At 35.4% G+C, this 27,213-nt stretch overlaps 1 protein-coding gene across 7 annotated transcripts in view; it reads left to right on the top strand.

Moving 5' to 3' along the window:
* SUPT3H (SPT3 homolog, SAGA and STAGA complex component) overlaps positions 1-27,213 on the top strand; it is a 482,255-nt gene that overhangs the window by 313,236 nt on the left and 141,806 nt on the right. For all 7 annotated transcript variants that reach the window (XM_037054117.1, XM_037054109.1, XM_037054100.1 and 4 more), the window contains 3 exons: positions 5,472-5,558; positions 8,688-8,778; positions 15,642-15,781. In XM_037054117.1, the coding sequence (XP_036910012.1) occupies positions 5,472-5,558; positions 8,688-8,778; positions 15,642-15,781 (318 nt within the window). The remainder of the gene's footprint in view (positions 1-5,471; positions 5,559-8,687; positions 8,779-15,641; positions 15,782-27,213) is intronic.

The following is a 27,213-nucleotide window of genomic DNA, read 5'->3' as shown; positions in this document are numbered from 1 at the left end:
GATTTTTGAAGAGTAAAAAAGGAAACTTCGTGAAAATATGATTTACCAAAATTAGGAAGTTAATTAAGAAAGAACAAGAAATAAGATAAAAAAAATAGATTGAAATGGAATTGATAAAGAGAGCCCAGAGGGCTCCAGTTGAGATGTCTCTGAGAAAAACAAAAACAGTGAAATTGGAAAGAAGTCTTATGTTTCAAATCTTTCAGAGAATTTGGAATGAAATAATGTTCACAAAAAATAAAGCAAAAATCAAAGAAATAATTACCTAATTTTTTATTTGTAAAAAGAAATTTGATTATAGTGATCAAGCTATAAGAGTACTTACCAGTTACAATAATGTAAACTGGATATTAATTTAACAATCAAAATTTATAAATAAAATCAAAAGGGGAGAAAGAAAGTGGTTAATTAGGTGTATGAGAATACTAAATTTTCATCTTCTATAGTAAGAAGTCTATTGATAGTATTAAAAGCTGAATATAAATAAAACAAGTATTATAAGCATATTCCAAGTATGGATGTAAAGAACAGAAGAAGAAAAAACATCGAAAGTAGTTGCCTCTGGAAGCAGAATTGTAGATTGGAAAGTCGTGTGGCAGGTGTTACTTTCTAGCATTATAGAATTGAGAGTATTACTGGACTTTCAATGTTACATTGTTTTAACTTAAACATTAAAATTAAAATTAAGTACTTATAACATAATAGCAAAGTGCCTGGCACAAACTAGGTCTCAATAAATGGTAGCCATTACTATTAAAATTATTAATTCTTACACTAGTCAGTAAAAACATAGTTATCCATTTGAAATGGAAAAGAAATATATGAATCTGACCTTGTAAACAGGGTGACTACCTCCCCTAGATTTTGCCTCTTCATCACATAGCTTTCAACAACTCCTGCCTCTTTGTATGGATGTATGTATGTATTTATTTAATATTTTTATCCAAAATGAAAGATCCAAGGTGTTAGCCACGAAACAAAGGAAAGAAGTGCAACATGAGGGTTTTAAAGGGAGTACTTTCAGGATGTTAATGATTTTGAAATCATCAAATTAACCTTGTCGTACTTTTAAAACCTTTGGAACTCTAGAGAAATCTTTCTGCTGAATTTATGTAGGACAAGGCCAAATGCATGGGTTATTGACTTCATTTAGCCCAATTCATTTTTGTTATAAATGGTAAAACTGAAAATCATCGAGAGGAAATAGAATGTCAATGTTTAAGGTTTAAGAACTACCTGTTGGGAGTGGTAGTCTTGCACCTTCGGATACTATTCAAAAGGAAGTTGGGAGGTGAGAATGTTAAGTTACTAGTTGAAGAAGGTAAAGAAAAAAATTTCTTGACAGTGCAATTAAGATATTACAAATGGAGCACATAAGTTCCCTGCTTAGGTTAGGAAATAAGTATTATATGAAGATAATTACAGATCATTTTTCTTTGAGAAAATTGTTTCGAAGTTATATTTTAATTTTTAATTGTTTTTTTTTATTATGCTGTTATAGTTGTTCCAATTTTTCCTCTTTGTGCATCCCCAGCCCAGCAGGGCCCACTCCCTCAGTCAGTCACCACCCCTTTGTTCATGTCCATGGGTCATGCACATAAGTTCTTTGGCTATTCCGTTTCCTGGACTGTACTTTACATCCCCATGGCTATTCTGTAGCTACCTATTTGTACTTCTTAATTCCCTCCCCTCTTCACCCATTCTCCCAGACATCCCTCCCATTTGGCAGTCATCAGAACACTATCCATACCCACGATTCTATCTCTTCTTCTTGTTCGCTTAGTTTGTTTTTTAAATTATATTGTTGATTGATATGTTTATTGCCATTTTATTGTTCATAGTTTTGATCTTCTTTTTCTTAAATAAGTTTCTTTAACATTTTGTATAATGGTTTGGTGATATGAACTCCTTTATCTATATGATAGTTTTGCTGGGTAGAACAGTCTTGGCTGCAGGTCTCTGCTTTTCATGACTTTGAATGTTTCCTGCCAGTCTCTTCTAGCCTGCAATTTTTTTTTTTTTGAGAAATCAGCTGACAGTCTTATGGGAACTCCCCTATAGGTAACTAACAGATTTTTTCTTACTGCTTTACGAATTCTTTCTTTAGCTTTAACCTTTTGTATTTTAATCATAATGTGTTTTGGATTAGGCTTCCTTGCATCCTTCTTGTTTGGGACTCTGTGCTGCCTGGACTTGCATGTCTTTTTCCTTCACTAAATTAGGGGTGTTTTCTTTCATTATATATTCAAATAGATTTCCAATTTCTTGCTCTTTCTCTTCTCCTTCTGGTACCTGTATGTTGAGAATGTTTGAACACTTGAAGTTGTCCCAGAGGCTGCTTATACTATCCTCATTTTTTAAAATTCTTTTTTCTTCGTGTTCTGATTGGTTGTTTTTTTCTTACTTATGTTCTAAATCATTGCTTTGATACTCAGCTTCATCCACTCTGCTGTTGTTTCTCTGTAAATTATTCTGTATTTTAACTAGTGTATCCTTTGTTTCTGATTGGATCTTTTTTATGCTGTTGAGGTAGGTCCTAAATTCCTCGAGCATCCTTATGTCCAGTATTTTGAACTCTGCATCTGATAGATTGCTTACCTCCATTTTGTTTAGCTGTTTTCCTGGAGTTTTCATCTGTTCTTTCACTTGGGCCATATTCTTTGTCTCCTCATTTTGGCAGCCTTCCTATGTTTGTTTCTATGAAATATTAGGTAGAGCTGTTATGACTCCCTGTCTTGGTGGCATGGCCTAATATAGTAGGTGTCTTATAGGATAGAACACCAGTGGCACAGCCTCCCTACCACCCAAGCTGGCTACTCAAGGTGCATCCTTCCTGTGGGCCCAGTACACTCTCCTCTTGCAGTCAAGCTTAGATTGCTGCTGGCAGATCAATGAGAGGGATTTACATAAGCCAGTCAGCTGTGAAGACTGGTCGTGACCACTGACTATCAACTTCCGCCCTCCATGGAGGACCGTTGTGCAGGGGCAGGGTAATGGTGTTCCGGTCTGGTCTGCAGCTGTCCACTGGGTGCACAGGCTCTGAGGTTTTCTAGCTGGTGCAGGCAAGGGTCAGCCACCACCTGTGTTCACCTGAGGCCACCCAGTATGAGCTACAAAGCAGTCTGCAGATGACTGCTACTTTGCAGCACTTGGAAGTTCCCAGACAAAACCAAACTGTCATCCAAAGCTAGCTGCTGGTAGTTCTGGGCTTGGGGCTGCTTAGCCAGAGGTACAGGGGCAAGAGAATTCCTGAGGCTAGTTTTTGCTTGCTTGAGAGGATTAAAGAAGATGTGAAGCCTTGGCTGAGACCAGCCATTCATATGGAAAAGCCACTCTTATCAGCTGTGGTGGGCTGTAAGTTAGGAGGGGCAAACCACAGGAACCAAGTTGATGGAGTCTCAAATATGGCCCCCACCTACCAGCTCTGTGGTGCTGTGGGGGGAGGGTTCAGAAAAGGAGAAATAGCCTCTGTCTGCCTTTCTGTCTGGGAGAAAGCTGTCCCTTTTTCTGTAAAATAAAAGACACATTATTCATTTTCAGCAATAACTTCATTGATTTGGATATTTTGAGTATGTCAGTTATCTCCTGCATGCATGGTATAACGTTGATTGTTCTCAGTTAATGTCTCTATTTTATCACTATCAACTTCAACTGCTCTATGCAACTGTGGGGCATTGTCTAGTGAGAAATCTCCAGCACAAAACTTCACGATCCACTTCTGACATGTTTGATCAATCACAGCACTCTCTCCATATACTGTACAAATCTTCTTTTGTGTTTCAGTTGCATTTTTACCTTTCTTGAAATAATAAGGCATAATATGTCAAAAATGTTGCTTATTTTTCCCATCTTCAATTTTTAAATGGTTACATAAAAATTCACCAATTTTGATAAGTTTTTTAAATGCACACTGACATGACAGCTATCACAATACAATCTAACAGAATTGTTTTGAATAAAGTTAAAGACAACTAAGCAAACGTAGAGCCATCTTACAGGAAAAAAAATTGGGGGACCAGCTCAATAATTTAGACTGTGATAGGAATGTTTTATTTGGGGGGAAAAGCTGTGTATACATATTTCCCTGGTACTCTTCCAGGTTTTAGAAAAATATGTTTAAATTTTTCCTGCTGAAAACTTTTAGTTTCTTTCTGGGTAGATACATCATCTTTTTGAAAAACGTTTCCCCTAAGATTTCTTTTTGAATGGTTCACAGTTAAATTTAAATTTCTATATTTAGGTAGAATTATGTGTATATACCAACCACCAGTATCCAGGAAGTTCAGTGGTAAGGCTGGCACATAGGGAGTTTACAGTCTATTTTGTAGTCTGTGTATTTAGACAAGGTTTGAAGCTTACTTAGCAAAATCGCTTAAACATTCAAGCAGGATTTCTTTAGTACAAATGCAATATTTGATTTCTTATAATTGTTAAGATAACAGTGTGTCACTTTTTAAAGATTAGTTCTCAGTAATATGTGTTAGATTTATTCCTTTCAAAGAATGATACATTCAGAACAGCTTTTATATGTAAATATTTTTATAATATTGGGTAGAAATGGTTTGGTGCAATCACCATGGGTTGATCAAGTTTGAAAGCAGTTACAGGCACTTTTTCGTAGTGTTTTCTCCAGCATCTTTATTTTTTTCAGCTGGATGTATTTTGTGTTCCTTCCAGCTAATCAAAATAAGAAACTGATTTTGCCTGTGCCAAAAAATAGAACTATCATTTTTCGCATTCTTTTTATTTTCCAGGTCATTTTCAAGTAAGATTGTGTTTCTAGGACTTCTAAATTCCAGAAAACTCTCGACTTTGTAGATATAAGGGCCCAGATGAACATTTCAGGGGGAATCTAACTTTCCATGCAGTATGTTTTGTGTTGTGCATTCCAGACACAGTTAACTTTTTGTGTGCATGTGATTAGTGTGGAGAGAAATTAATGCAGTCCTGCATTATGATTTATGGACTGAATCCTTTGCCCACTGAAGACTTGCCAAAACTAAAACTATTTTTTTTCCTTTGGATATTAGAAACAGCTACTGTTTTTGTTGATCTTTTAAAGGTCTGAATGGGCCTATTTCAAATCATACCAGCATGGGAGCTCGGATTAATAATATACTTATTCAACTAGTGATACTGAGTGAAACCATTGCTCACAAGGATATTGAGGGTACAATTTCATAAAATTATTTTCAGGTGCATTAATACATTTCTGGAAGCTGCACATGATTTTTCTTTTGCATGAAAGAAATCAAGGATTTCTGTTTATTGTATCAGTTACAGGTAGGCTTATAAGTTAATTTAATTGCATTTTTTATACCTTAAAACATAGGCATTTTACTTTTAAGAAGAGTAATGTGATTGCTGGATTGTTCCCCCAAATTATTAACTCTTAGTATGTTTATCTTTCTTCACATCATGACTGTCAAATTTAGATTATTGAGAAAAATTTCTAATTTTTTTGTTGTTAGTTACAGCAAGCTGCTGAAGTTTCTCAGCTTCGGGGAGCAAGGGTGATATCTGCTGAAGACCTTCTGTTTTTGATGCGCAAAGATAAGGTAATATAAAAATTGTTTACTGAATTAAAGTGCCATGTTTGGTGCTTAAGTACACATATGTAGGGAAAGTAAATATCCCTATATAGTTTTCAAATTGGAACCACAACTACTGAACTGATATTTTAATCTTCATAGTTTACATGACCAAATGATTTAAGAAAAGTGATTTCCTTTTAACACAGGCAAGGGCACATATGTAAAACTATGTTGATAACTAATTTACTTATCCAAACATAGCTATTCAGGCATGTTCATTGCTACATAATATTCATTAAATATTCACTGTTCTGATAAGAGAGAAATAACTGTGAGTGATATATTTATTTTTATCTAATTTCATACAGTATGACAGGCTTTCAGAGAGTAATTTTTAACTTGGAATATAAATGTTATTCTGACCCTAGTTTATAGGAAATAGAAAATCAATCAAGATGTATATTCCAGTAGCATAAGTATATACCATAATGTTGGGGGGGGAGGTTATACCTTTTTTATTCTTATTCATTGAACACCGGTATTAAAATATCTAAGCTGTTACTAACATGTCTAATTTTTGTCCTCTCTTCCATGAGTAGCTAGTTGAAAATATTTTATAAAATATTACATGTTTTAGTAAGTTTTATCTAAAAGTTATATGTAAAAAACTAACTGTGAAAAAAGGTCACTGGTTGGATTCCCAGCCAGGACACATGCCTGGGCTCCTGGCCAGGTCCCCAGTAGGGGGCGCACAAGAGGCAACCACACACTGATGTTTCTCTCCCTCTCTTTTTCTCTTCCTTCCCCTCTCTCTAAAAAGAAATAAATGCAATGTTTTTAAAAAATTAACTGAAAAAATCACAGTATGTTATGACAGATACTATCACAAGTGAGCAAGCAATACGTAGATCCTAATGTTCCAGCTTCTGTTTCTCCATTGGGTTTTCCTGGCTTTTTAATTACACTTACCCATTCCCTTCCCCCACTTTTGTGTGCTGTGGCTCTGTTTTCTATCAAGAGGCTTCCCATCTGACTTTTTGGATAAGCTAAAGTCTCATTAACTCTTAGAAAGTGTATAAGAACTATAAAGGAAAAGAAAAAATGTCTTCATTTTCAAGAAGCTATGATCTAGTTCAGAAAACCTGTATGATTTAGTTGAAAGAAGCATTTTAAGACTCACAGAATTTTAAGATTATGTGGTTAGCTGTAGAGGCTGTAGGATTTTTTGAAGTGGAGGTTTCTACCTGAGGTAAGACTCATGCAGTTATATAGAGAATGGATCAAATGCAAAAGAACTAACGGGGATGCTGATTGAGTAATCAAGACAAAGTAGGATTCCTGTGACGGCTCTGCAAGTGGATAAGAAGGAAGACTTCAGAGAGATAGTGAAGAGTAAAAACATGAAGGATTTGGTAACTTCATTAAACTTGGAGGACTCAGGAGAAACAGCTACTGCATAGTGGTGGTGCTGTGCGGAAGGAGCTGAAAAGTGCCGTTGGCAGAAGTGAGGGTCTTGAGCCAGGATTCTTTGTGAGGTCATCTGGACTACAATGGAGTAAGCAGAACATGCCTGTCAATTTTTCTTTTTCTCTGACAGAGATAAAGAGGCTAGCACAAAAAAATGTCCCACATTGACACGTTTTCCTGCCTTTGGGGGAAAGTAAAATTTAAAGTCATATTGAAACTTCAGGAGCATAGACTAATCGACAGTGCCCTTCCCTGGCCAGGGGGACTCGTAACCAGAACCTTTCCAGCACCTGAGATCGTAGCTGTAATATGATAATTGCCATTGTTCTCATCTTTCTCCTCAAAGTAATCATTTTATTTTAACAATAATATGTAGCAAACAGTTTAAAGTATTTTACACAGCTGTAATATAAGACAAAATAAGATCTAACGTACTTAATGAATTTAGCACAAAGAAAAGTTTAGCAAAAAACCTATTTTTTTCTCTTAATAATTCTAACTTATATTAGAGCAGTATTTGTTGACCGCCTACTGTGTCTTACCTGTTACACTAGGCAGTTTGTTTATTCCTCGTAATAGTCCTGTAAGGTAGGTACTCTACTTTCTTTGTAAATAAAGAAACTGAGGTTCAAAGGTTATATTCTGCCTCTGACCTTGCTAAGCTATAGGTGTAATACTAATTTTAACTTCAGTTTTTCTATGTATATAAAGGAGATAATAATAGTTGTCCATATCTCAGGGCTATTGAAAACATCAAATAAAATGCATGTAAAAGAGCTCTGTAAAATGCAGTAAGTTTCAGCTATTACTAGGAATCCTAAACCTAAAGGTCAAGGACCAGTAATAATACATTTTAAGTGTAAGCACATGACAAATTACAAAGTATTAGCAGTTACATTTAGAGTTAAGCAATTTTATGGTATTCTAATGAACCTAAGGAAAGCCATCATTAGGACCCAACTATCATTAATCAGCTTCGAGTTTCATAAAAATGTTTCTCATATTACTGAATATTTTCCAGAAATATAAACCATAAACCAGCTTTTCTAAATAAAATAAGAAATTCTCAGAATAAAAAAGAATTGAAAGGAGAATGTATCCTTTTTAAAGCAGTTGTCATAAACTCCTTGTCAAGATTGTTTATAAGTCATTTTTACATGATTTTTACCACATCTTTTCCATTACCATTTACCCCACTGGGCCCTCTTCCACCTCCATCCCCCCTGCCCTCCACAGTCACCACGCAGCTGTCCGTGTCCGTAAGTCCTTCCTCTATTTTTCTTTTTTGCTTGATCTTTCCACCTCTCCCAGTCCGACCCCCAGAGCTATCAGCCTACTCTGTCTATAAATCACTTTTTAAAATAAAGTAGCTTAGGCTGTCATACTTCAGAAAGAATTTTAAACTTTTTATAAGGCACAAATAAAACGGTAATTATTGTGATTATGCAGCATCTGGATACTTGTAAGTGAAAAGTGCTTTTAAAAATGCTTGTGTCTCAGTTTTTATGTTTCATATGATGTGTACATTTTTTATTAAATAGTATTATGCTGAAATTGGTCTATTTCCTCCAATCATTCTGGGGTTCTACATTATTAAATTTAGTTAGTGTAGTCTTTACCCAGTAAAGTGAATATATCTACAGGATACGTATAAGGTTTCTTATTTAATGATTTTGTTTTTAATAGAAAAAACTTAGAAGACTGCTGAAATACATGTTTTTCCGAGACTACAAATCGAAGATCATCAAAGGCATAGACGAGGATGACCTTCTCGAAGGTAATCTAAACAAAACCATGACGCACGTATGCCCGGCCTCACGTTTATGGAATGTCCACGTAGATGTTCTGCTCAGAGTAGAGTATATGTGCTCCTGTTGAATGATGTAGTTTAGAAAGTAACCAAATGTTTATTTAGCTGGCAGCTAAATCTTATGATTTCCTACTTATGTGGCTTAATAGTAATCTGCTATTTACGTCAATTCTTTCTTTTAATAATGTGGCCTGCTTTACTTCAGAAGATCATGAAACTAAGAAAACTGTGTTGATTCAAAGCACTACTGTAGCAAGCATAATTTTTCTTTTGTGGATGTAGAGAACCAGAACTATTACGTCTTTGAAATGGGTGCATACGGGGTTTTGCTAATTTATTATGGAAAGTACCTGGTGTTTGTGATATAAAGTCACCTCATTTTGATGTGTATGTCAGTGCTGTTTGAAATGTAACAAAAAGCCTGAAACAATAGAAAAATTCCCTTTTCTGATTTTCTAAATCAGTTCCCCATTCTGGAATATTTAGAAAAATATTAATGTTGTAGAATTTAACAGTACTAAGCTGAAAATAGATAATTACTAACCAGTGCTTATTGAATCATAATAAATACAGTTGACCCTTGAACTACATGGATTTGAATTGAGAGTCCACTTACATGCAGATTTTTTCAATACATACTATAAATGTATTTTTTTCTTAGGAATTTTCTTTAATAACATTTTCTCTCTCTGGCTTACTTTATTGTAAGGGTACAGTGTACAATATGTGTGATATATAAAATATGTGTTAATCAACGATGTTATCAGTAAGGCTTTCAGTCGAAAGCAAGGCTCTTAATAGTTAAGTTTTGGAAGGAAGGGGAAGGAATTAGTCAAAGAACTTGTATGAATGACCCACGGGCGTGGACAGTGGAGCGAGGAATGACTGTGGGAGCAGGATCGGGATCAGGGTTTTTGTGGAGGAGGGCGAAGGGGGAAATAGTGGGCCAATGTAACAGAATAACCAAGAATAATAAAAAAATTTTAAGAAGTTAAATTTGGGGGGAATTAAAAGTCACATGTGGATTTTTGACTGAATCATGTTTGGCACTCCTCACCGTCACATTGTTCATGGGTGAATGTATGTTGTGTAACTCATATATAGTGGATTGGACACAGTCACTGCATAGTGTTATTTATTGCTGATATATGTGTGTATGTGTGTATATGTATATATATAAATATAGATAAAAGTAGCTAAACAAACTCTACTGGATTAAGAAGAATTCCAGAAAACTACTTTAAACCACCTGAAGAGTTAGTAGACTTTGAAAGAGAACTACTTTCATTTACCCGCAACAAATCAGCAAGTATAATATAGCCATGCCAAAAAAATCTGATCAAATGTTTAATCATTGTTACCTATTTGATATTTCTAAAATTCTCATAGAATTTAGTTTCTGGAAAACAGTTCTTCAAATGAATTTAAATGCTCTTCTTTATGGAGAGCACAAAGAATACAGACTTAGAAAATGGACTTGAATTTCAATCAAGGGTCAGTTTTCTCATTTATAAGTCAGAAATTTTACCATTTTCCATGTGGTTATTATGATGAGATTTTAACATAATGTATGGAAAGCACCCGATACATTCCTACCACTGAGTGAACGGTAGCCATCGATACTGTGATTTGAACACCAAGACGCTCAGAGTGGCCAGGATAGTATTCAGTTGCACTAACATCATTAGATTGGTTTGCTGTCCTCCCTTCCTTCTTTATTTCAAATTTCTCCTCTTTATCTCATTTAAATTTTCTACTTGTATGTGTCATACAAAATTTTTGAATAGTTAATAGAATTTATGAGATAAACTACTTACTCAAGTAAAACACATCTAATATTGAAGTGCAGCCTGTAGAGTGGCCATGCAAAGAGTGTGGTGGACACTTCCACATGTGAAATGCATTTACCTGGTGAAAATTTTTAAAATAACACCTTAAGTTTTAGGACATGGTCCTAAGGGCATACAGCAAATGGAGAAACACATATTCAAGAAAATCTACTAAATCTCATTAGGAAAAATGAGAACCTCTTGCTTTTGAGACACGACCTTCTCCCATCATGCCTTGCCTCCCCTCCTACAACTGTCACCCCATCTGTATATAAAAGGACCTTTACTCTGGGCAAGTGTGACCAAGAATGCTGGGCACCTACTTTTCCAGCTCCCAGTCTAGGGCAGCAGTTTCACCCCAGGAGGGGCAGGAAGTCAGCATCTCTCATCTCTGGCTCCACATTGCAGAAGCTGTTGTAGGCAGGCATAACTAAATGCACTGGAGCTTTCTCTCATCCTCTTTTCATTGGAAAGTTCTACCCCAGACATAGCTGGCTGGGAATACTGCTCCTGATTGCCCCCACCCTAGCTTTCTTATAGGGAGTAAAGGCTGACATCTGAAGGAACAAGCCTAAAAGACAAAGGGCTCCCATCCTTGACCAACTCCCCTCCTGAAACCTTGAAAGGAAAGTCTTTCCAGGAGAAGCTGATTGCTGTTTCCATCCTGAGCTTCGGCGGGAAAGGCAGGGCTTAAGATGGGTCTGTAGCCTTCCCTAAGGGGACTATTTGAAACAGAGCATGTTTAAAAAAAAAAAAAAAAACCCAGTGGAGATCCTGGTGGCAAGCAATTAAAAGGGAGCGGGGAGCTTTGTGACACTACAGCAAGCACGATCAGTGCACATAAAAGTTTAACAGAGGAAGCAAACGAAAGGGACAGGAGCCCTCCTGGGGTCAGAGCAAAACTTAAAAGCTGGCATTACTATGACTCTGCAAACAGGCCCAATGTTTTTGGATCATTCTGTGGAGCAATTTATGCCCAAGAGTATTAAAAATGGTAGAGTGAGAAGTCAGTCAAGAATCAGTGGAAGCTAACAGCTGTATGTGATAATACAGTCAAACCAGCCAGTAACTTAATGGGAGAGATCAGGAAAAGTGAAAGCCAAAGAAATACTGACTGACATCAGTCATCGCTGGTAACTGAGAAGACTGTTTCCATACTCAAGGCTGTGCCTTGTGAAGAGCAACTTCTGAGGCTCCACACTGTGAGGAAAGGAGATCTTATTGAACTAGTCCAGCCAAGTCACTAAACAAATAAATACACAAACAATCACAACAAGCCGCAGGAAAGGGATAGAATTATTACCTAAGTTGCTGCAGTATGCTATCTAAAATGTCCGTTTTCAAGAGCAGCAACAACAGAATACTGCAGATTCAAAGACGCAGGTATGTGTGATCCCTGAGCAGGGGTGGGGAGTCGGGGGGCAGATAACACAAATGGCCCCAATGTTAGACTTAGGAGACAAAAATTTTGAAGTACCTATTATAAATATGTTCAAAGAAGTAAAGGAAACCATGTTTAAAGAACAGAAGGAGGTATAATTACAATGCATCACAAAGTACAGAACATAACGTTAAAGGACAGAAATTGTAAAGAGAAACTAATGGAAATTCTGGAATTGAAAAGTACAATAACCAAAATGAAAAACTCAGTAGAGAGATTCAATAGTAACTTCAAACCAACAGAAGGAAAAATATCAGTGAACTTGATGTTAAATTGTTAAGCATTATACAATCTGAAGGAAAAAGAAAACAGAATGAAAGAAAACTAAAAGAGCTTCAGAGAAATACAAGACACCACTAAGTGAGCCAATATAAGCATAATGGGGCTACCAGCAGGTAAGGAAAGAGAAAAAACAGCAGAAAAAATATACAAAGAAATAATGATTGGAAACTTCCCAACTTTGATGAAAACTATTAATACATCCAAATAGTTCAAAATGGTCCAAGTAGGATAAGTAGATAGAGACATCCACAATCAGGCACATTCTAGTAGAAATGTTGAATGACAGTGAGAAAACCATGAAAACCACGAGAGAAAAGCAACTCATCACATACAACTTAATCATCCAAATCCGAAAGATAGAGCCATAACAGTATTTTTAACAGCTGACTTCTCATTAACAATATAGGTCAGATAGTAGTAGGATTACACATTGAAAGTACTGAAAGAAAAAATGTCAACCGGGAAACATATTCAGCAAAATTATCTCTGAAAAAGGAAGCAATAAGGATTTTTTGAGCTAAACAGAAATTGGGAGAATTTTTTTCACTTGTTTTATTTGTTGTTCAAGTACAGTTTTCTGTCTTTGACTCCCATCTGAGAGAATTTTTTGCTAGTGCTCATATAAAAACTGCTAAGGGAAATTCTTTGAACTGAAAGCTGGTTGCACCAGATAACAATTTGAATCCACACCTCCACACACAAGAAGAGCACCTGTAAAAATAATTATATAGGTCAATATGAGACAAAATAATTCCATATTTATTTTTCTTCTCTTAACTGATTTGAAAATGATTATATAAAACAATGTCTATGTTTATAATGTTGGGTGTATAACATGTAGCTATGCAATGTTTTGACACTAACAGCGTAAGTGAAGGGGATTGTAACAAAGCCATATTCAAGTAAAGAGTGACCCCCAAAAAGAAAGAAACAGAATTGATAAATAAGATGGTTCATATAACCAATTCTGTATTTACTTTCTGTCCTATAGAGACTGAAACTGCATGCAGAAGAAATAGCAAATCTATGTAGACCTATGATAAATAAAGAGTTTAAATTAGTAATTTAAAAACTTCCCCCCAGAGAGTCCTGACCAGTGTGTCATCCTGCAAAGGGAAAGGTGGCTGGTTTGACTCCCTGCCCAGGCACAGGCCTGGGTTGAGGGTTTGGTCCCCAGTTGGGGCACATGCGAGAGGCAGCCAATGTATGTTTCTCATATCGATGTTTCTCTCCCTCTCTCCCTGCCTTCCCCTCTCTCTAAAAATAAAAAAATAAAATCTTAAAGAAACAACTTTCCCCCAAAGAAAAACTCATAACCAGATGATTTCACTGATGAATTTTACCAAATGTTTAAAGAACAATTAATACTACTACTTTTCAAACTCTAAAAGGTCAGTGTTACCCTGATATGAAATCAAGTGAAGACATCGCAAGGGAAAAAAAAAACTACAACTAATGTCTTTTTGACTGTAGAATTCTCAACAGAATACTAGTAAATGAAATCCAGCAACATTTAAAAAGTATTATACACCATGACCAAGTGGGATTTATTGTAGAAGTGGAAGATTGGTTTAAACTTATGGAACAATTAGTGTAATTCATCATATTAGTAGCATTAAGAGCAAAAACCACATGATCATCTCACTAAGCATAGAAAAATCATTTGAAAAAAATCCAAAAGCTTTTTGTTTTTGTTTCCTTAATTTTTTATCTTTTTTCCAGTTTTTTATCTTTTTTCCAGTTTACATTCAGTATTATTTGTATTAGTCTCAGGTAACCAAGTGGTTAGATAACCATATATTGTACCAAGGGTTCCCCCTGATATTTCCAGTACCCGACCAGCTCCATACGTATTCCATATGCTGTACTTTACATCACCTGACTGTAACTACCAATCTGTATTTCTCAATCCCTTTACCTTTTTCAAAAGCTCTCTTGTGTCCCTTTTTAGAAGAGCATTAATTCCATTCATGAAGCCTCCTCCCTCATGACTTCATTACCTCCAAAGTCTGTACTTCATAATACCATCACACTGGGAATTTGGTTTCCACGTAGGAGTTTTAGAGGGGGCTACTCATTCAGGTTGAGCAAGTTTCCTTCTCTGCCTAGTTTGTTGAGTGTTCCTCTCATGAAAGACTTGGGTTTGGGTGATTAAGTCCTGAGAGAGAAGCCTGCCTAAATGTAATTAGTGCCTTTCTAAGAAGAGACACAGAAGAGCTTGCTTGCTTCACTCTCTGCTCTCTGCCATGTGAGATATGAGAAGACTGCCATCTGCAAACCAGGAAATAGGCCCTCATCAGACACCAGGTCTACCCACACCTGATCTCGGCCTTCCCAGCCTCCACAACTATGAGAATTAAGTATTTGGGGTTTTAGCCATCCAGGTTATGGCATATGTATTGTAGCAGCCCAAACTGACGAACACAGCCGTCTATGAAAAACTCACAGCTGACATCGTACTTAATGGTAAAAAAATGTGTGCTTTCACCCCAGGATGTTTGGATTATCTTTATTTGGTATAAAGATCTTTATGACATTAAAAAATAATGTAGTTCTTTCTCACTAATTCTCTCACTGATACTTTTATGTGTTAAACTGTATTAATTACCTATTGCAATATTACAGTCCTTCCTGACCTTTTGCAATAACTTTCTCATAGTTAGGTTTTACTTTTAAATAAGTGTGATAGTTTCTGATCCCTTTCAATTTCAAAGGTAGTGCCACAACAATGCACGTGGTGTTCTCTCCTTTTAATTTCTTATCTCAATTCTGATTTTATGTCTTTGTTTTTATTTTCCTAATTAGGCCTGCCCTAGCAGGATTCTTTTTTCAAATCTAAGAACCTTTCCTGTTTTTTTTAGTAAGGAATTTTAATCAGACCATTCATGCTCACTGTGGTAATTGATAATTAGTTTTACTCTCTCAATCTTATGAAATGAATGACTGAATTAATTCTAAAAGACTTTTTTGCATTTTTTAAATGAAGAGGAAAGGAGAAAGACATACATCAATTTATTGTTCCACTTATTATGCATTCATTGGTTGATTCTTATATCCCTGACCGGGGATGAAACCTGTAACTGGTGTATCAGGACGACGCTCTGACCAACTGAGCAACCCAGTTGGTTACACTTTAATTTTAGATGCAAAGATTCTCCTTTTAAAATTATTCTGAGAGAATTCTATTTCTGAATTTCATATTCAGTATTTAATACATGAAATAATTGGTGCTGGTGTAACCTCATTAACAAATTTCTTTTTTCTTTATCTCCATGAAGACAAATTGAGTGGCAGTAATAATGCAAACAAAAGACAAAAAATTGCTCAAGACTTTCTCAACTCTATTGACCAGACGGGAGAACTCTTAGCAATGTTTGAAGATGATGAAATTGATGAAGTTAAACAAGAAAGAATGGAGGTATAGTTCATTCTTCCCCTTTTATAGTAAAAGAATAACCATAGCAATTTGCATTGCCTGTATCATTTGGTTCTATTAATATGTTCTCTAAATGTTGTTTGAAATGCCCACATCAGTGGTTTCGTGTTGGGAGGCAGCATCGTACAGCGGAGCAGCCAGGAAAGGGTGTTACATTCTGCCTTCAGAGTTGACATGGAGAGATGACTTTAGTTTTCTGTTTCTGTTTCCTCCTTTGAGTGTCAGTAGACTTCCCTCGGCTTCCTTCTTTTTTTCTACATCATACTTTTACTGATACTATTTTATTCCTTAAAGCTAATTCATGAGTAAATATTTCTTTATGTTTTGTTCCAACTGATCAAGTTAGCTTTGTGGGCAAAGGTAATTCTAACTGCATTTGTGTTGGCATATAGCGTGAAAAACTATTTTTCAGTCTGTAGTTGCAGGCTGTGGTCGTACTCACTAGCTAAGGTAGTATCTGGGGCAATTACATGCTTTATATCACTGTAATGTGAAGTTAGTGACATGTATTTGGATTTCCTGGATATATTTTAACAATGAATATGAAAATCGTATGCCTTCTATTTACCTTAGCTTCTCTATTCATAAAATTGTTTCCTTGAATACTTTGGAAAAATAAAAGTAATGATTGATTTCATTTGAGTGCCTTCCAAAATACAAGGCATTATTATTATCATTCTTATTATTATTATACTTTTACATGTAAAAGAAAAATCTGTTTTCTCTCTTTTTTTTTAATTAGGTAAAAGGGGTAAATTCAAAACTCGGAAAGATCACACTAAGTACCTACTTTATCATAGCCTCTCTGTGCATGCTAAGAATACAATTATTTCATGTTAAATTTTGGAAGAAGCCCAATAGGCATACATGGTTTATAAACTTTAACAGCCTTCTTTAAAGAATTAGTGTGCTTAGATCGTGAACTGCGATCCAGAGGCAGTGTTCTTCTCAGGTGTCAGTTACTTTAGAAACGCGTGGTTATCTTGGTTTGGGGCAACTGCAAATGGTTTTAGTTCAGCTTCGCCTTGGGCCAAAAACGTGCTAGGTTGTCTGATGTAGATGATAAACATATACTTCTGATGTCATCGTGGCCTAAACAGGATATGATTGTTTAGCGGCATGGTTTCACTTATGACAAAGAGCAAATATTGTTTATGCTTTATTTTGAAAACATTTTTATATTATACAAATGGGCATGAAGAACGATTCATTAAGGAAGGACTCCACATAAAACATTAGTAAAATTGAACACATAGCTCGTCAATTTTGATGAGAAAACATTTGCCCAGAAGGGCATTCCACAATCAAGGAGAAGAGAAGAAGTGGAGCGTGTTGTAACACTAAGCTCTTAATAGCAGGCTACTGTAAGCCTGGAAAAATGATGAGTCAGTAAAATATCTGGAAATACAGGGCAGAAAAAGCCTTGGAACTTAAGCAATTTTTATACCTCTTCACTGTAGTTGTATTATATATTACTTAGTGTTAACTGGGATAATAAAATATCAATAGTTGATAAAAATAGTTGCAATGAAAGTCAGCTGCATATATACAATAAAAATTAGATTGGTGGTTTATCTGTGTTTTATATTATAATTAAAATCTTCTCTAAGCAAGATTTTAAAAAGTAGTTTTGAGATTCTACTCCTTCAAATAACATAATTGAACTGAATAAAAAGTGCTGACCTTGTAGACATAACTGTAGATAGTAGAAAGTGGAACCGTTAAGAGCATAGGCCTTGCCTGCTTCTAATTTGACAGGTTATAGTTTCAAGGGTAAACCACAACTGTGGCAGTCCATATGAAACCACTTTGGACTCACAGGCTGCAATCTCTTACTTTTAAAGTGCAGTAGAATAATCAGCTTTGGCATCACTCAGTGATTTAATTTTCCTCTAAGCATCACTTACAGTTGCAGAAACTTTGTTTACTACCTTCTCTCCTAGAATGTATGAAAATGGAAAAGACCTACCAGCAAAGCTTATTATTGCTTTCCTTCATTTTCTTTTTTCACTTAAGTGTAATTTGGAAGAGAAAACAATTTATAGACATAAAAACTCACTTGGGACCCTAACTTTTTCTCAAAACATTGAAGAACCGTTAAAAAAAAAAACCTGAGATTTTTCCTGATTTTTTTTTTTGCAGCAGCAGCAGCAGATTTCTCTGTATGCCTGGCTTTGTATTCCCCTCATAATTTAATTATTAATATATTAAGTATTATGTGATTTTTAAATATAAAAATGTCTAAACTTTTATACCCATTTCTCTTCGCTAGCCCATCCTCATGATAGCGAAGTCTTATTTTTTTTCTCCAGCAATAAACTTTTAATACTTAGGGGTACGTATGGTAGAGAGCTGCGATCCACAATCTCTAAAGATTCTTCTAAATAATTTAATAATATTCAAACTTGCTTTAGTGTGTCGGAGAGACTGGGAAGGAGAAACAGGAAAATGGTAAGCATAATAATGCAGACATACAGCTCCCCCCCAACACTTCTCATCCCCATCTAACCCCACCTCAGAATAACACAGGTGTGTTTTTCTGTTAAATTATAAATTTTTGAGGTCTCATCAACTAAATGTGGCCATGCCAACTGAAGGCCATGAAAAGTCACTAAAAGATGTGTTTGGATTTTCATAACAGAGGAACTGGGGTCACTCACAGAAGAGTCTTGCTTAAGACTCAGCTGCTGTGCTGTGAAAGAACCTGAGAACTCATGTTTATCATTAATCAAGTAAAGTATCTGATCTAATAAGCCTTTTGGTTTGTGAAGGAGATACAAAAGTAAATGCTTAAAAATTGGAGTGAACTCTACCTCTGACTGACCCTCAAATCAATAAGAGTAAGTGAGAGAGCAAAGATTGGAAGTCACCAGAGTGCAGCCTTTGAACAGATTTTGGTGCCAAAAATTCCAGGTGACTGTTTATCTTGCATTTTTAAGCCAGAAGCCTAATACTGGAATCTAGAGAAAAAGCAAAATGGAATACATAAAATTTAGGGCAAATTTTTTAAATTGGCTTAAAATTGAATAAAATCCCAGGTGGCCACCTGAATTTAACTTGAAGTGGCTGGCCACAGATTTAAAAACACAGATCTTTCTCATAAAAGTTGAATGACCAGAGAAATCAGGGATACCATTGTGATGCCATCACGGCATAACAGTTAAGTCAGCCTCATTCCCCAAGTACGATGAGGCTGTGATCCGGAGCAGTTTTGAATCCCAGTGTTACAGCTTTTGGAGTTAAGGGGACAGAAAGCTCGTTAAAGAAGCTGGAGAGGTGGATGGCTGGAGTTCTCTAGCTTCTCCTGTTCGTAAAGTGTGTTCTTTTTGTTGTTCCTTTTTTCTACCTATCACAATTTTATAAAATTATAAAATAAAGTAAAATAAAATGCCCTTAAGACTGAGAGTTCAAAATTATTATCTTAGATTTATCATAAAAGAAAAAAAGATTAATCCCAGTAAGATGTGTTTACAAATACCAAAAAAAATTGAAAAGCTTGAGCTAAAAACTTAAACCCGGAAAAGTTTAGTATTTAAGTGTTTATAGGGTTAAAAAATACAGAATTTATATACTACAAAGCTATAGTTAATTACACACATTATATACAAAAAAGTGCATATATTACATACATATACACTGTATCTGTATATGTGTTTATTCTCCATCTGTAAGAACAGATATATAATTTTATTAGATTTTTTTAAATGTAAAAGTAAAAACAATCAGAAGATATCAAACTCAACTACTAATGGTAACGATATTGGTTCAGAGAAAAGAGAACTCTAGAGGAAATCTTTAAAATGAAACAAAGTCAGTAGTTTATGTTACTAAAAGATGCTGCCTTAATGATCAAACTCAAGAGAATTGAAAAGTTTCTGTTAGTGCCAGAAGAGGTCAGAGAAATGCATTTGTTGTGGAGACTGACCATACCATTCTCAGTATTTAACAGATTGACTTAGGGAAAATATTTTAATAATAACAATGTAAGTTTATCTAATAGATGCATATAAAAACACTTTAGAAATGAGCAACAGTTTTAAAATCTTACCCAGGTAACTCCAAAGATTACATGGTGCTCTTTAGGGAAGGTGAGGAGAGGCTTGGTGGGGCGCTAGCCTCCACCCCATCCCCCCATCCCCCATCCCCCATCCCCCCCATGCACACATGCACATCTTCTTCAGCCAGAAGAACTTTGGTTTTACATAACAGATTTGTATACCATCAGTAAAGAAAAGGTTTTATTGTTTTCTCAACTGAAATACATTGCAAAACACAGTGATTTAACTGCCCATGACAAGTCTTCCTCATACAGATTCCAAGAATGCATAAATTTCTAAGCATATTACCTTACCCAATCAAAAAATAAAACCTGAAAAGGAATGACAAAGATTAAACAAACAAAATGAAAATTTAAAAAGAAAAAAACATAAAAACAGCTAATGGACCCATAACAAACAAATTAAAAATTACTACCATGAACTATTTAGATAATAACAGTAATGAGACTAGTATATATAAAATTTAATAAGTATGTGTGGACAAAGTGTTATTAAAAGAGGCAACTTTTTAACTTTTAAGCATTTCATTATTAAATTTGGAAAATGAAAATAAACATTCAACTAACATTAGAAAGTTTACATTAATTTTACATTTAAAATAAATATAAAATATTTATAAATATAATTTTCTAGAAATATAAATTAAAAATTATATTTATATTTGAATAAATATAAAATATAAAATATAAATATTTTATATTTATTCAAATAAATATAAAAATAAACACATAAATTAAGTTAAAAACAAATCCATCTAATTTACCAGTTTAAGAAATTCTTTGTGAAAATAACGACAAAGGTCAAATGAATTTATGAGAAGTCTAAATAAGAAAAAAAAGATAGCTGCTAAAAATTAGATGAGATCGGGCACGTTCAGGGTGGTATGGCCATAGACTGCTGCTGAAAATTAACAGTGAGTAAGCACGTAGCTAGCCATAGACTAAGAAATCAATTCTCATATAATTATTTCATAATACAGTATAAATCTTAATAGAATGGGTTTTTTTCTTAAGAAAATACAAATGATAAGTTTTACTCAATGGGAAGTCGAAATCTGGATTCATCAGTGGCCTTGGAAGAAATGCTAAATGTTTTTAAAGTATTATATCTTCAAAAGTTTCTGAATCCAAAACAGTCTGTGGAAGAGCTCTTTTAAACCTTCATAAAACAATTAAATATGCTATATAAAACCATTTTAAAACATAGAAGAAAAGGGAAACTCATTACATTTTACAAAGTAACAATATAATCTTGCTTATGAATATAGATTCAGAAATCTTAAAATATTAGCAATTTTAAGTTGGCCATATATATGAGTGATATACCAAGAACAAGTTAAGATTTTTTCATTAGTTCAAGTATGCTTTGTTATTAGAAAATAATAATATATATATACCCCTTCCCCAACCCCTTCCCTTCCCTCTCTCCCTGTCTCTCTCTGTCTCTCTCTCTATTTATCCCTCCCTCCCTCCTTCCTTTCCTCTCCCTTCCCTTTCATCTCTCTCTAAAATCAATAAACCTATCCTCAATAAACATTATTTTTTTAAGCAAAAGTAATAATATTAAGAGCTTCATTAAATTCTAGAATGTCCACTGTTACCACTTTTATTTGCCCGAATTCAAGTTGCACTAGCCAGTAAAATAAGAGACATAGATAACTATATATAAGAAACAAAAATTATCATTATGTACAGATAATATACTTTTTATTAGCTAATTATTTAGAATTAATCTATAAACTATTAGACTCAATTAAGTCTTCATTAAATAATATAAATACTTAAAAAACAGTGGTATCCCTAATATTTCAGTAATAGTAAACAGAAATAAGGAGAAAGACAATTCAATCAAATCAATCCAAGAAAAATTTATTTGGAGGTAAACTTTATATTAACAACAATTATAAGAGATATATGGAAATAATATTAATAAGGTACTGAGAGGGGTATATAAATGAAGAAACATTATATTCCTGGATGCAGAAATTAAATATTATAAATATCTCAGTTCCCCCAAATAATTTATTAGTTTAATATAATTTTAACTAAAATCTCAGGATTTAAAAAGCTATAAAATGATGTTAGAATTTGTTTGAAATTATAAAATGATAAGGATAACCAAGAAATTTTTATTAACTAAGAGTGGAGGACAGAGTCCAATTCATGCTACCATGTATGATATTCCATAAACTACTAACGCAAAAATAGTCTGGGACTGGTATAAAACCCAACAAGCATCTTAATGAATAGAATCAATGACATCATTAATTACAGACAAGAATTTAGTCACAATAAAGGTAGAATTAAAGATCCATGGGAGAAAAGTGAAATTAGTTGGGTAACTATTTAGAAAGAAAAAAATAGAGATTGCTCCTAACCTTATACTTGCATAAAAATAAATTCCTGATGAATTAAATAATTAGGTATAAACAGTAATACCATTTACAAAAACAGAAATTAACACAAGTAAATAATCTATTTGGGGATGTGGAAGGCATTTCTGGTCTTCTCTAAGCAAGCCTTTCAAAAAATCCTGCGCAAGATGTTAACAGGTGCATTGTGGGCCCAGGGGTGTGTGGGTCAGCGGCATATTTTTAAATACGTGTGAAAATCCACGTATTTTTAAATACATGTGGGTCAGTGCTGTATTTTTAAATACATGTGAAATCCTCAATTAAGAAATTTAAGAGGTTCATTTTAGGACTTTTCAGAGGTTTTGTATGTAAATATTGGGAATTTTTCAAAAGAGGAAATCAAATCTATTAAAATTTTCTGAAAGAATACTCAAGGCCCAGTTTGGGGCGTGTATGGAGGGCAGAGAGAATTGAAAAGGAAAGACAAATTCGATCCCATAAAAAACACATAGTTTTTGTATGTCAATAAGAAAAGGACAATTAAAAGGCAAAACAATGTAAAAATATGACATAGTATTAATATGTTTCCTCATGTACAAATAATATAATATTTCAGTAGAAAAATTGGCAAAGGATATGAATAGACAAATAACAGAAGAAATAAAAATAAACTACAAAATACCTGCTTACCTGTAATGAACCAGTGCCATTTTTGTTTATAGAATGGTTAAGAGTAAGGAGCGATTGGATACACTTCAAGTTTTGATGGAGATAAAGATTGACGAAAAGCAGAAACTACTTTAAAATATCAATTAAAAGCATTAAAAGTAATCATGTATTTCAACCAACTAACCCACATGTGGTCTTTTTTCTTTAAAAATATAATCAGAAATTTTGTTCCCATGTACATTCATGTGCACAAGGCTGCCCATCACAGTGTTCTTTATGATAGTGGAAATGGAACACAAGAATCCTAGTTACCCAAAGATAAGGTAATGTCTATGTTACCCCACACCCAGAAATTCAGACTGGAAGCAAATACAGCAACATGTTAAATAACAGTGCTTGTCATTAGATGATGAGATTACAAATGAATTGAATATGCAAATTTATGCTAGTTTACGTATTTATGTTACTCTTAATCCTCAGTTGATTTCCTTTGTTCAAGTTTTTAGTTTGTCTTTTTTTAATATATATTTTATTGACTATGCTATTACAGTTGTCCCATTTTCCCCCTTCATTCCCCTCTAGCCTGCACACCCCCTCGCACCCACATTCCCCCCTATAGTTCATGTCCATGTGTCATAAGTTCTTTAGCTTCTACATTTCCCATACTATTCTTGCCCTCCCTCTGTCTATTTTCTCCCCACCGTCTATGCTACTTATTCTCTGTACCCTTTTCCCCCTCTCTCCTCCTCCCACTCCCCTGTTGCTAACTCTCCATGTGATCTCCATTTCTGTGCTTCTGTTCCTGTTGTTTGCTTAGTTTGTTTATGTTTTAGTTTTGGGTATGGTTGTTAATAATTGTGAGTTTGCTGTCATTTTGCTATGCATGGTTTTATCTTCTTTTTCTTAGATAAGTCCCTTTAACATTTCATATAATAAGCGCTTAGTGATGATGAACTCCTTGAACTTAACTTTATCTGAGAAGTGCTTTATCTGCCCTTCCATTCTAAATGAAAGCTTTGCTGGGTAGAGTAATCTTGGATGTAGGTCCTTGCCTTTCATGACTTGGTATACTTCTTTCCAGCCTCTTCTTGCCTGCAAGGTCTCTTTTGAGAAATCGGCTGACAGTTTGATGGGAGCTCCTTTGTAAGTGACTGTCCCCTTATCTCTTGCTGCTTCTAGGATTCTCTCCTTCATCTTAATCTTGGCTAATGTAATTATGATGTGCCTGGGTGTGTTCTTCCTTGGATCCAACTTCTTTGGGACTCTCTGAGCTTCCTGGACTTCCTGGAAGTCTATTTCCTATTCCAGACTGGGGAAGTTCTCCTTTATTATTAGTTCAACTAAGTTTTCAACTTGTTGCTCTTCCTCTTCCCCTCTGGTACCCCTATAATTCTGATGTTGGAACGTTTAAAGATGTCCTGGGGGTTCCTAAGCCTCTCCTCATTTTTTTGAATTCTTGTTTCTTCATTCATTTCTGTTTGGTTGTTTCTTTCTTTCTTCTGGTCCACTCCCTTGATTTGAGTCCCAGTTTCTTCCCATCACTGTTGGTTCCCTGTGCATTTTCCTTCATTTCACTTAGTATAGCCTTGATTTTTTCACCTAATTTGTAACCAAAATCAACCAATTCTGTGAGCATCCTGATCACCAGTGCTTTGAACTGTGCATCTGATAGGTTGGCTCTTTGTCGCTTAGTTGTATTTTTTCTGGAGCTTTGATCTGTTTTCATTTGGGCCATTTTTTTGTCCTGACATGTCTGTTACATATGAGGGATGGAGCCTTAGGTATTCACCAGGGTGGGGCAACCCAGGTTGCTTGGTTGTGGGGCTGTATGTGGGGTCAGGGTCAGAGACGGAACAGTGGCACTCGCTCTGCTTTCTGTCAGATCTCAGTCCCCTCCTGCTTCCTCCAAGCAAACTGAGCCTTTCTGGTGCTGATTCCCAGTTGGGTGGGCTTGTGTATGTTCTAGGACCCTGTGGGTCTCTCCAAAGAACTCTCCTGTGAGGCTTGGAATCTCTCCCAGCACCTCAACCCTCACAGGTGTTTTCAATAGGTGTCTTGAGGCTTTATTTCCCCATATTGGAACCCTGGGTTGTGCGGTCTGTCTTGCTCCCCCATTTAGCCTGGTTTATCTGCATGCAAATGTGGGACCACCCAGTCAGCCAGCTGCCTTGCACACTGTGCCCAGCTTCACAATCGCTGCCTGGCTGGGTCTGCTCATTGCCATCCTGCACCCGGGGTCTGCCAGCCACCTCTTGCGTGTCCAGGGTCTACCTCTGCCAACCTGTGGGCCCAAGGTTTGTCAGCTGCTGCCTTGCATGCCTGGTGCCACCATGTTTTTTGCTGCCACCCCTCACCACCACGTCCCCCTACTCCACCCCTCCTACCAGTCTGCATGAATGTGTCTGTTTTAACTCCTTGGTTTGCGGACTTCCATACAGTTCAGTTTTCTGTCAGTACTGGTTGTTACTTTGTTTCTAAATTATTGTTGGCCTTATTTTGGTTGTGCGAAGAGGCACAGTGTGTCTACCTACACCTCCATCTTGGCTGGCAGTCCTTTTAATTTGTCTTATTCATTAATTTTAATTTTTAAAAATTTGGTTTTTAATTACAAATTAAAAAACATCTTGTGACACACAAGATGTTAGTTTCAGGTTTATAACAGTGATTAGAAATTTTTATACCTTATAAAATCTACAGTTTCCCTTTTCTTTTACTCTTTTTTCCCATCAGAAGCATTTATATTATATGTACTTCTGCAGACTATGGTTTATGAAGCAGATTAAATGGACATGGATTATATAATTAAGGAATAGAATATCACCCTGTCAACTGACTCTATGCAGAGCCATGAGAATGATGTAAGAAGTTTAAAATAGTTAACATTTCATATGCTGTTTTTTAAAATATTTTATTTATTTATTTTTAGAGAGAGGGGACGGGAAGGAGAAAGAGTGGGAGAGAAACATCAGTGTGTGGTTGCCTCTCATGTGTCCCCTACTGGGGACCTGGCCTGCAACCCAGGGATGTGCCCTGACTGGGAATTGAACTGAGATCCTTTGCTTCACGGGCTTGTGCTCAATTCACTGAGATACACCAGCCAGGGCAATATGTTGTTTTTTTATTGCAATGAACAAAAAACCAATTTGAAATTGAATTAAACAATTAGGGAAATGTGTAAGTTCATGTACACAACCAGAAGTAGATTTGGCTTCAAACAGGGTTTGATATTGAGGTTCATAGGAATTGTAGCTTCATTTCTCTATAATCCCTTTTCTTGCCCTTTCCTATTTTTGTTGGGCTAATCTTTAGAATGACTAACCTCGTAGGAGCACTCATGCTATAGAAGTTCCAGGTCCAGAGAGAGAAAAATGGCTTTGTCCCAAGATTTTACTCTGAAAATGCTTAGATCATAAGATTTCCTGAAACCCCTACCACCCACAGTAGCTGGTAAGATGACATGTTCTTATCATTATAGCCTAAATTATATGCTCCATCCCTAAAGCTGACAGGTCCAGTCAGCCAGCCTCTCACAAAACTGTGGATCCTTGGAACTTTAAGAAGAAAGAATGGATGCTGGAAAGGCAGCCATGAAGGTCCTGACGTGTCCTGACGTCTTGCTGTCGGAAAGAACGGATGGAGTGCTGTATCATAGCTTTGACTCTGCTCAGAGCTCTAAGAAATTTTCCTAAGAGACAGCAGGGCAGAATGCATGGAAAGTATTTTCTTTGAATTCAAGCAGTCAGTCATCCATCCATTTCTCCTTCCATTCTTTAATTCATTCAGCATTTACTTATTGGGAGTCTTATAAGGCAGTCAGTATACTGGGTCCTGAGGTTATGACTAAAAATGTGGTCTCTGCCCTCACAATCATAGTAGTAACTGGCAAATCAGAAGATAACTAAGTACTGTGGTAAGGAAACTACAGGCTCAAGAAATAGTGGCTATTCTTAGCATTACTATAATTGATCTTGAATTTTGACTCTTCATAGTAGGTTATTGGTTGTTTGATGAAGCTGTGTATTTTCTGTTTCACTTGCTATTTTACTTGAAATTTAGTTTATTCTAAAGCATATTCTTTAAGAAATTTTTTGTGATTAACTTTAGATAGGGCCATAGAATTAGCTTTAGTGTCATTTGCTGACAAGGACACAAAGTAAAATAGAACAGAATTAGGGTGCATTTTAAAGCATGAAGCAGCGTAATATGTCCACTTTAGTTTCTGAAAGAGATCCATCAAGAGAATACATTACTATGTTTTTGTTATTTCTTTAAAGGTAATTTTTGTTCAGATAATTTAAAAATATTCTAAAATCATTCTTCAGGGAATATTAGTA

Source organism: Sturnira hondurensis, unplaced genomic scaffold (assembly GCF_014824575.4).
Source record: "Sturnira hondurensis isolate 20B ecotype Veracruz unplaced genomic scaffold, ASM1482457v3 Scaffold0000880, whole genome shotgun sequence".
Lineage (NCBI taxonomy): Eukaryota > Metazoa > Chordata > Mammalia > Chiroptera > Phyllostomidae > Sturnira > Sturnira hondurensis.
Note: the sequence above shows the minus strand (reverse complement) of the source record. Positions and strands in the feature narration are given on the sequence as shown.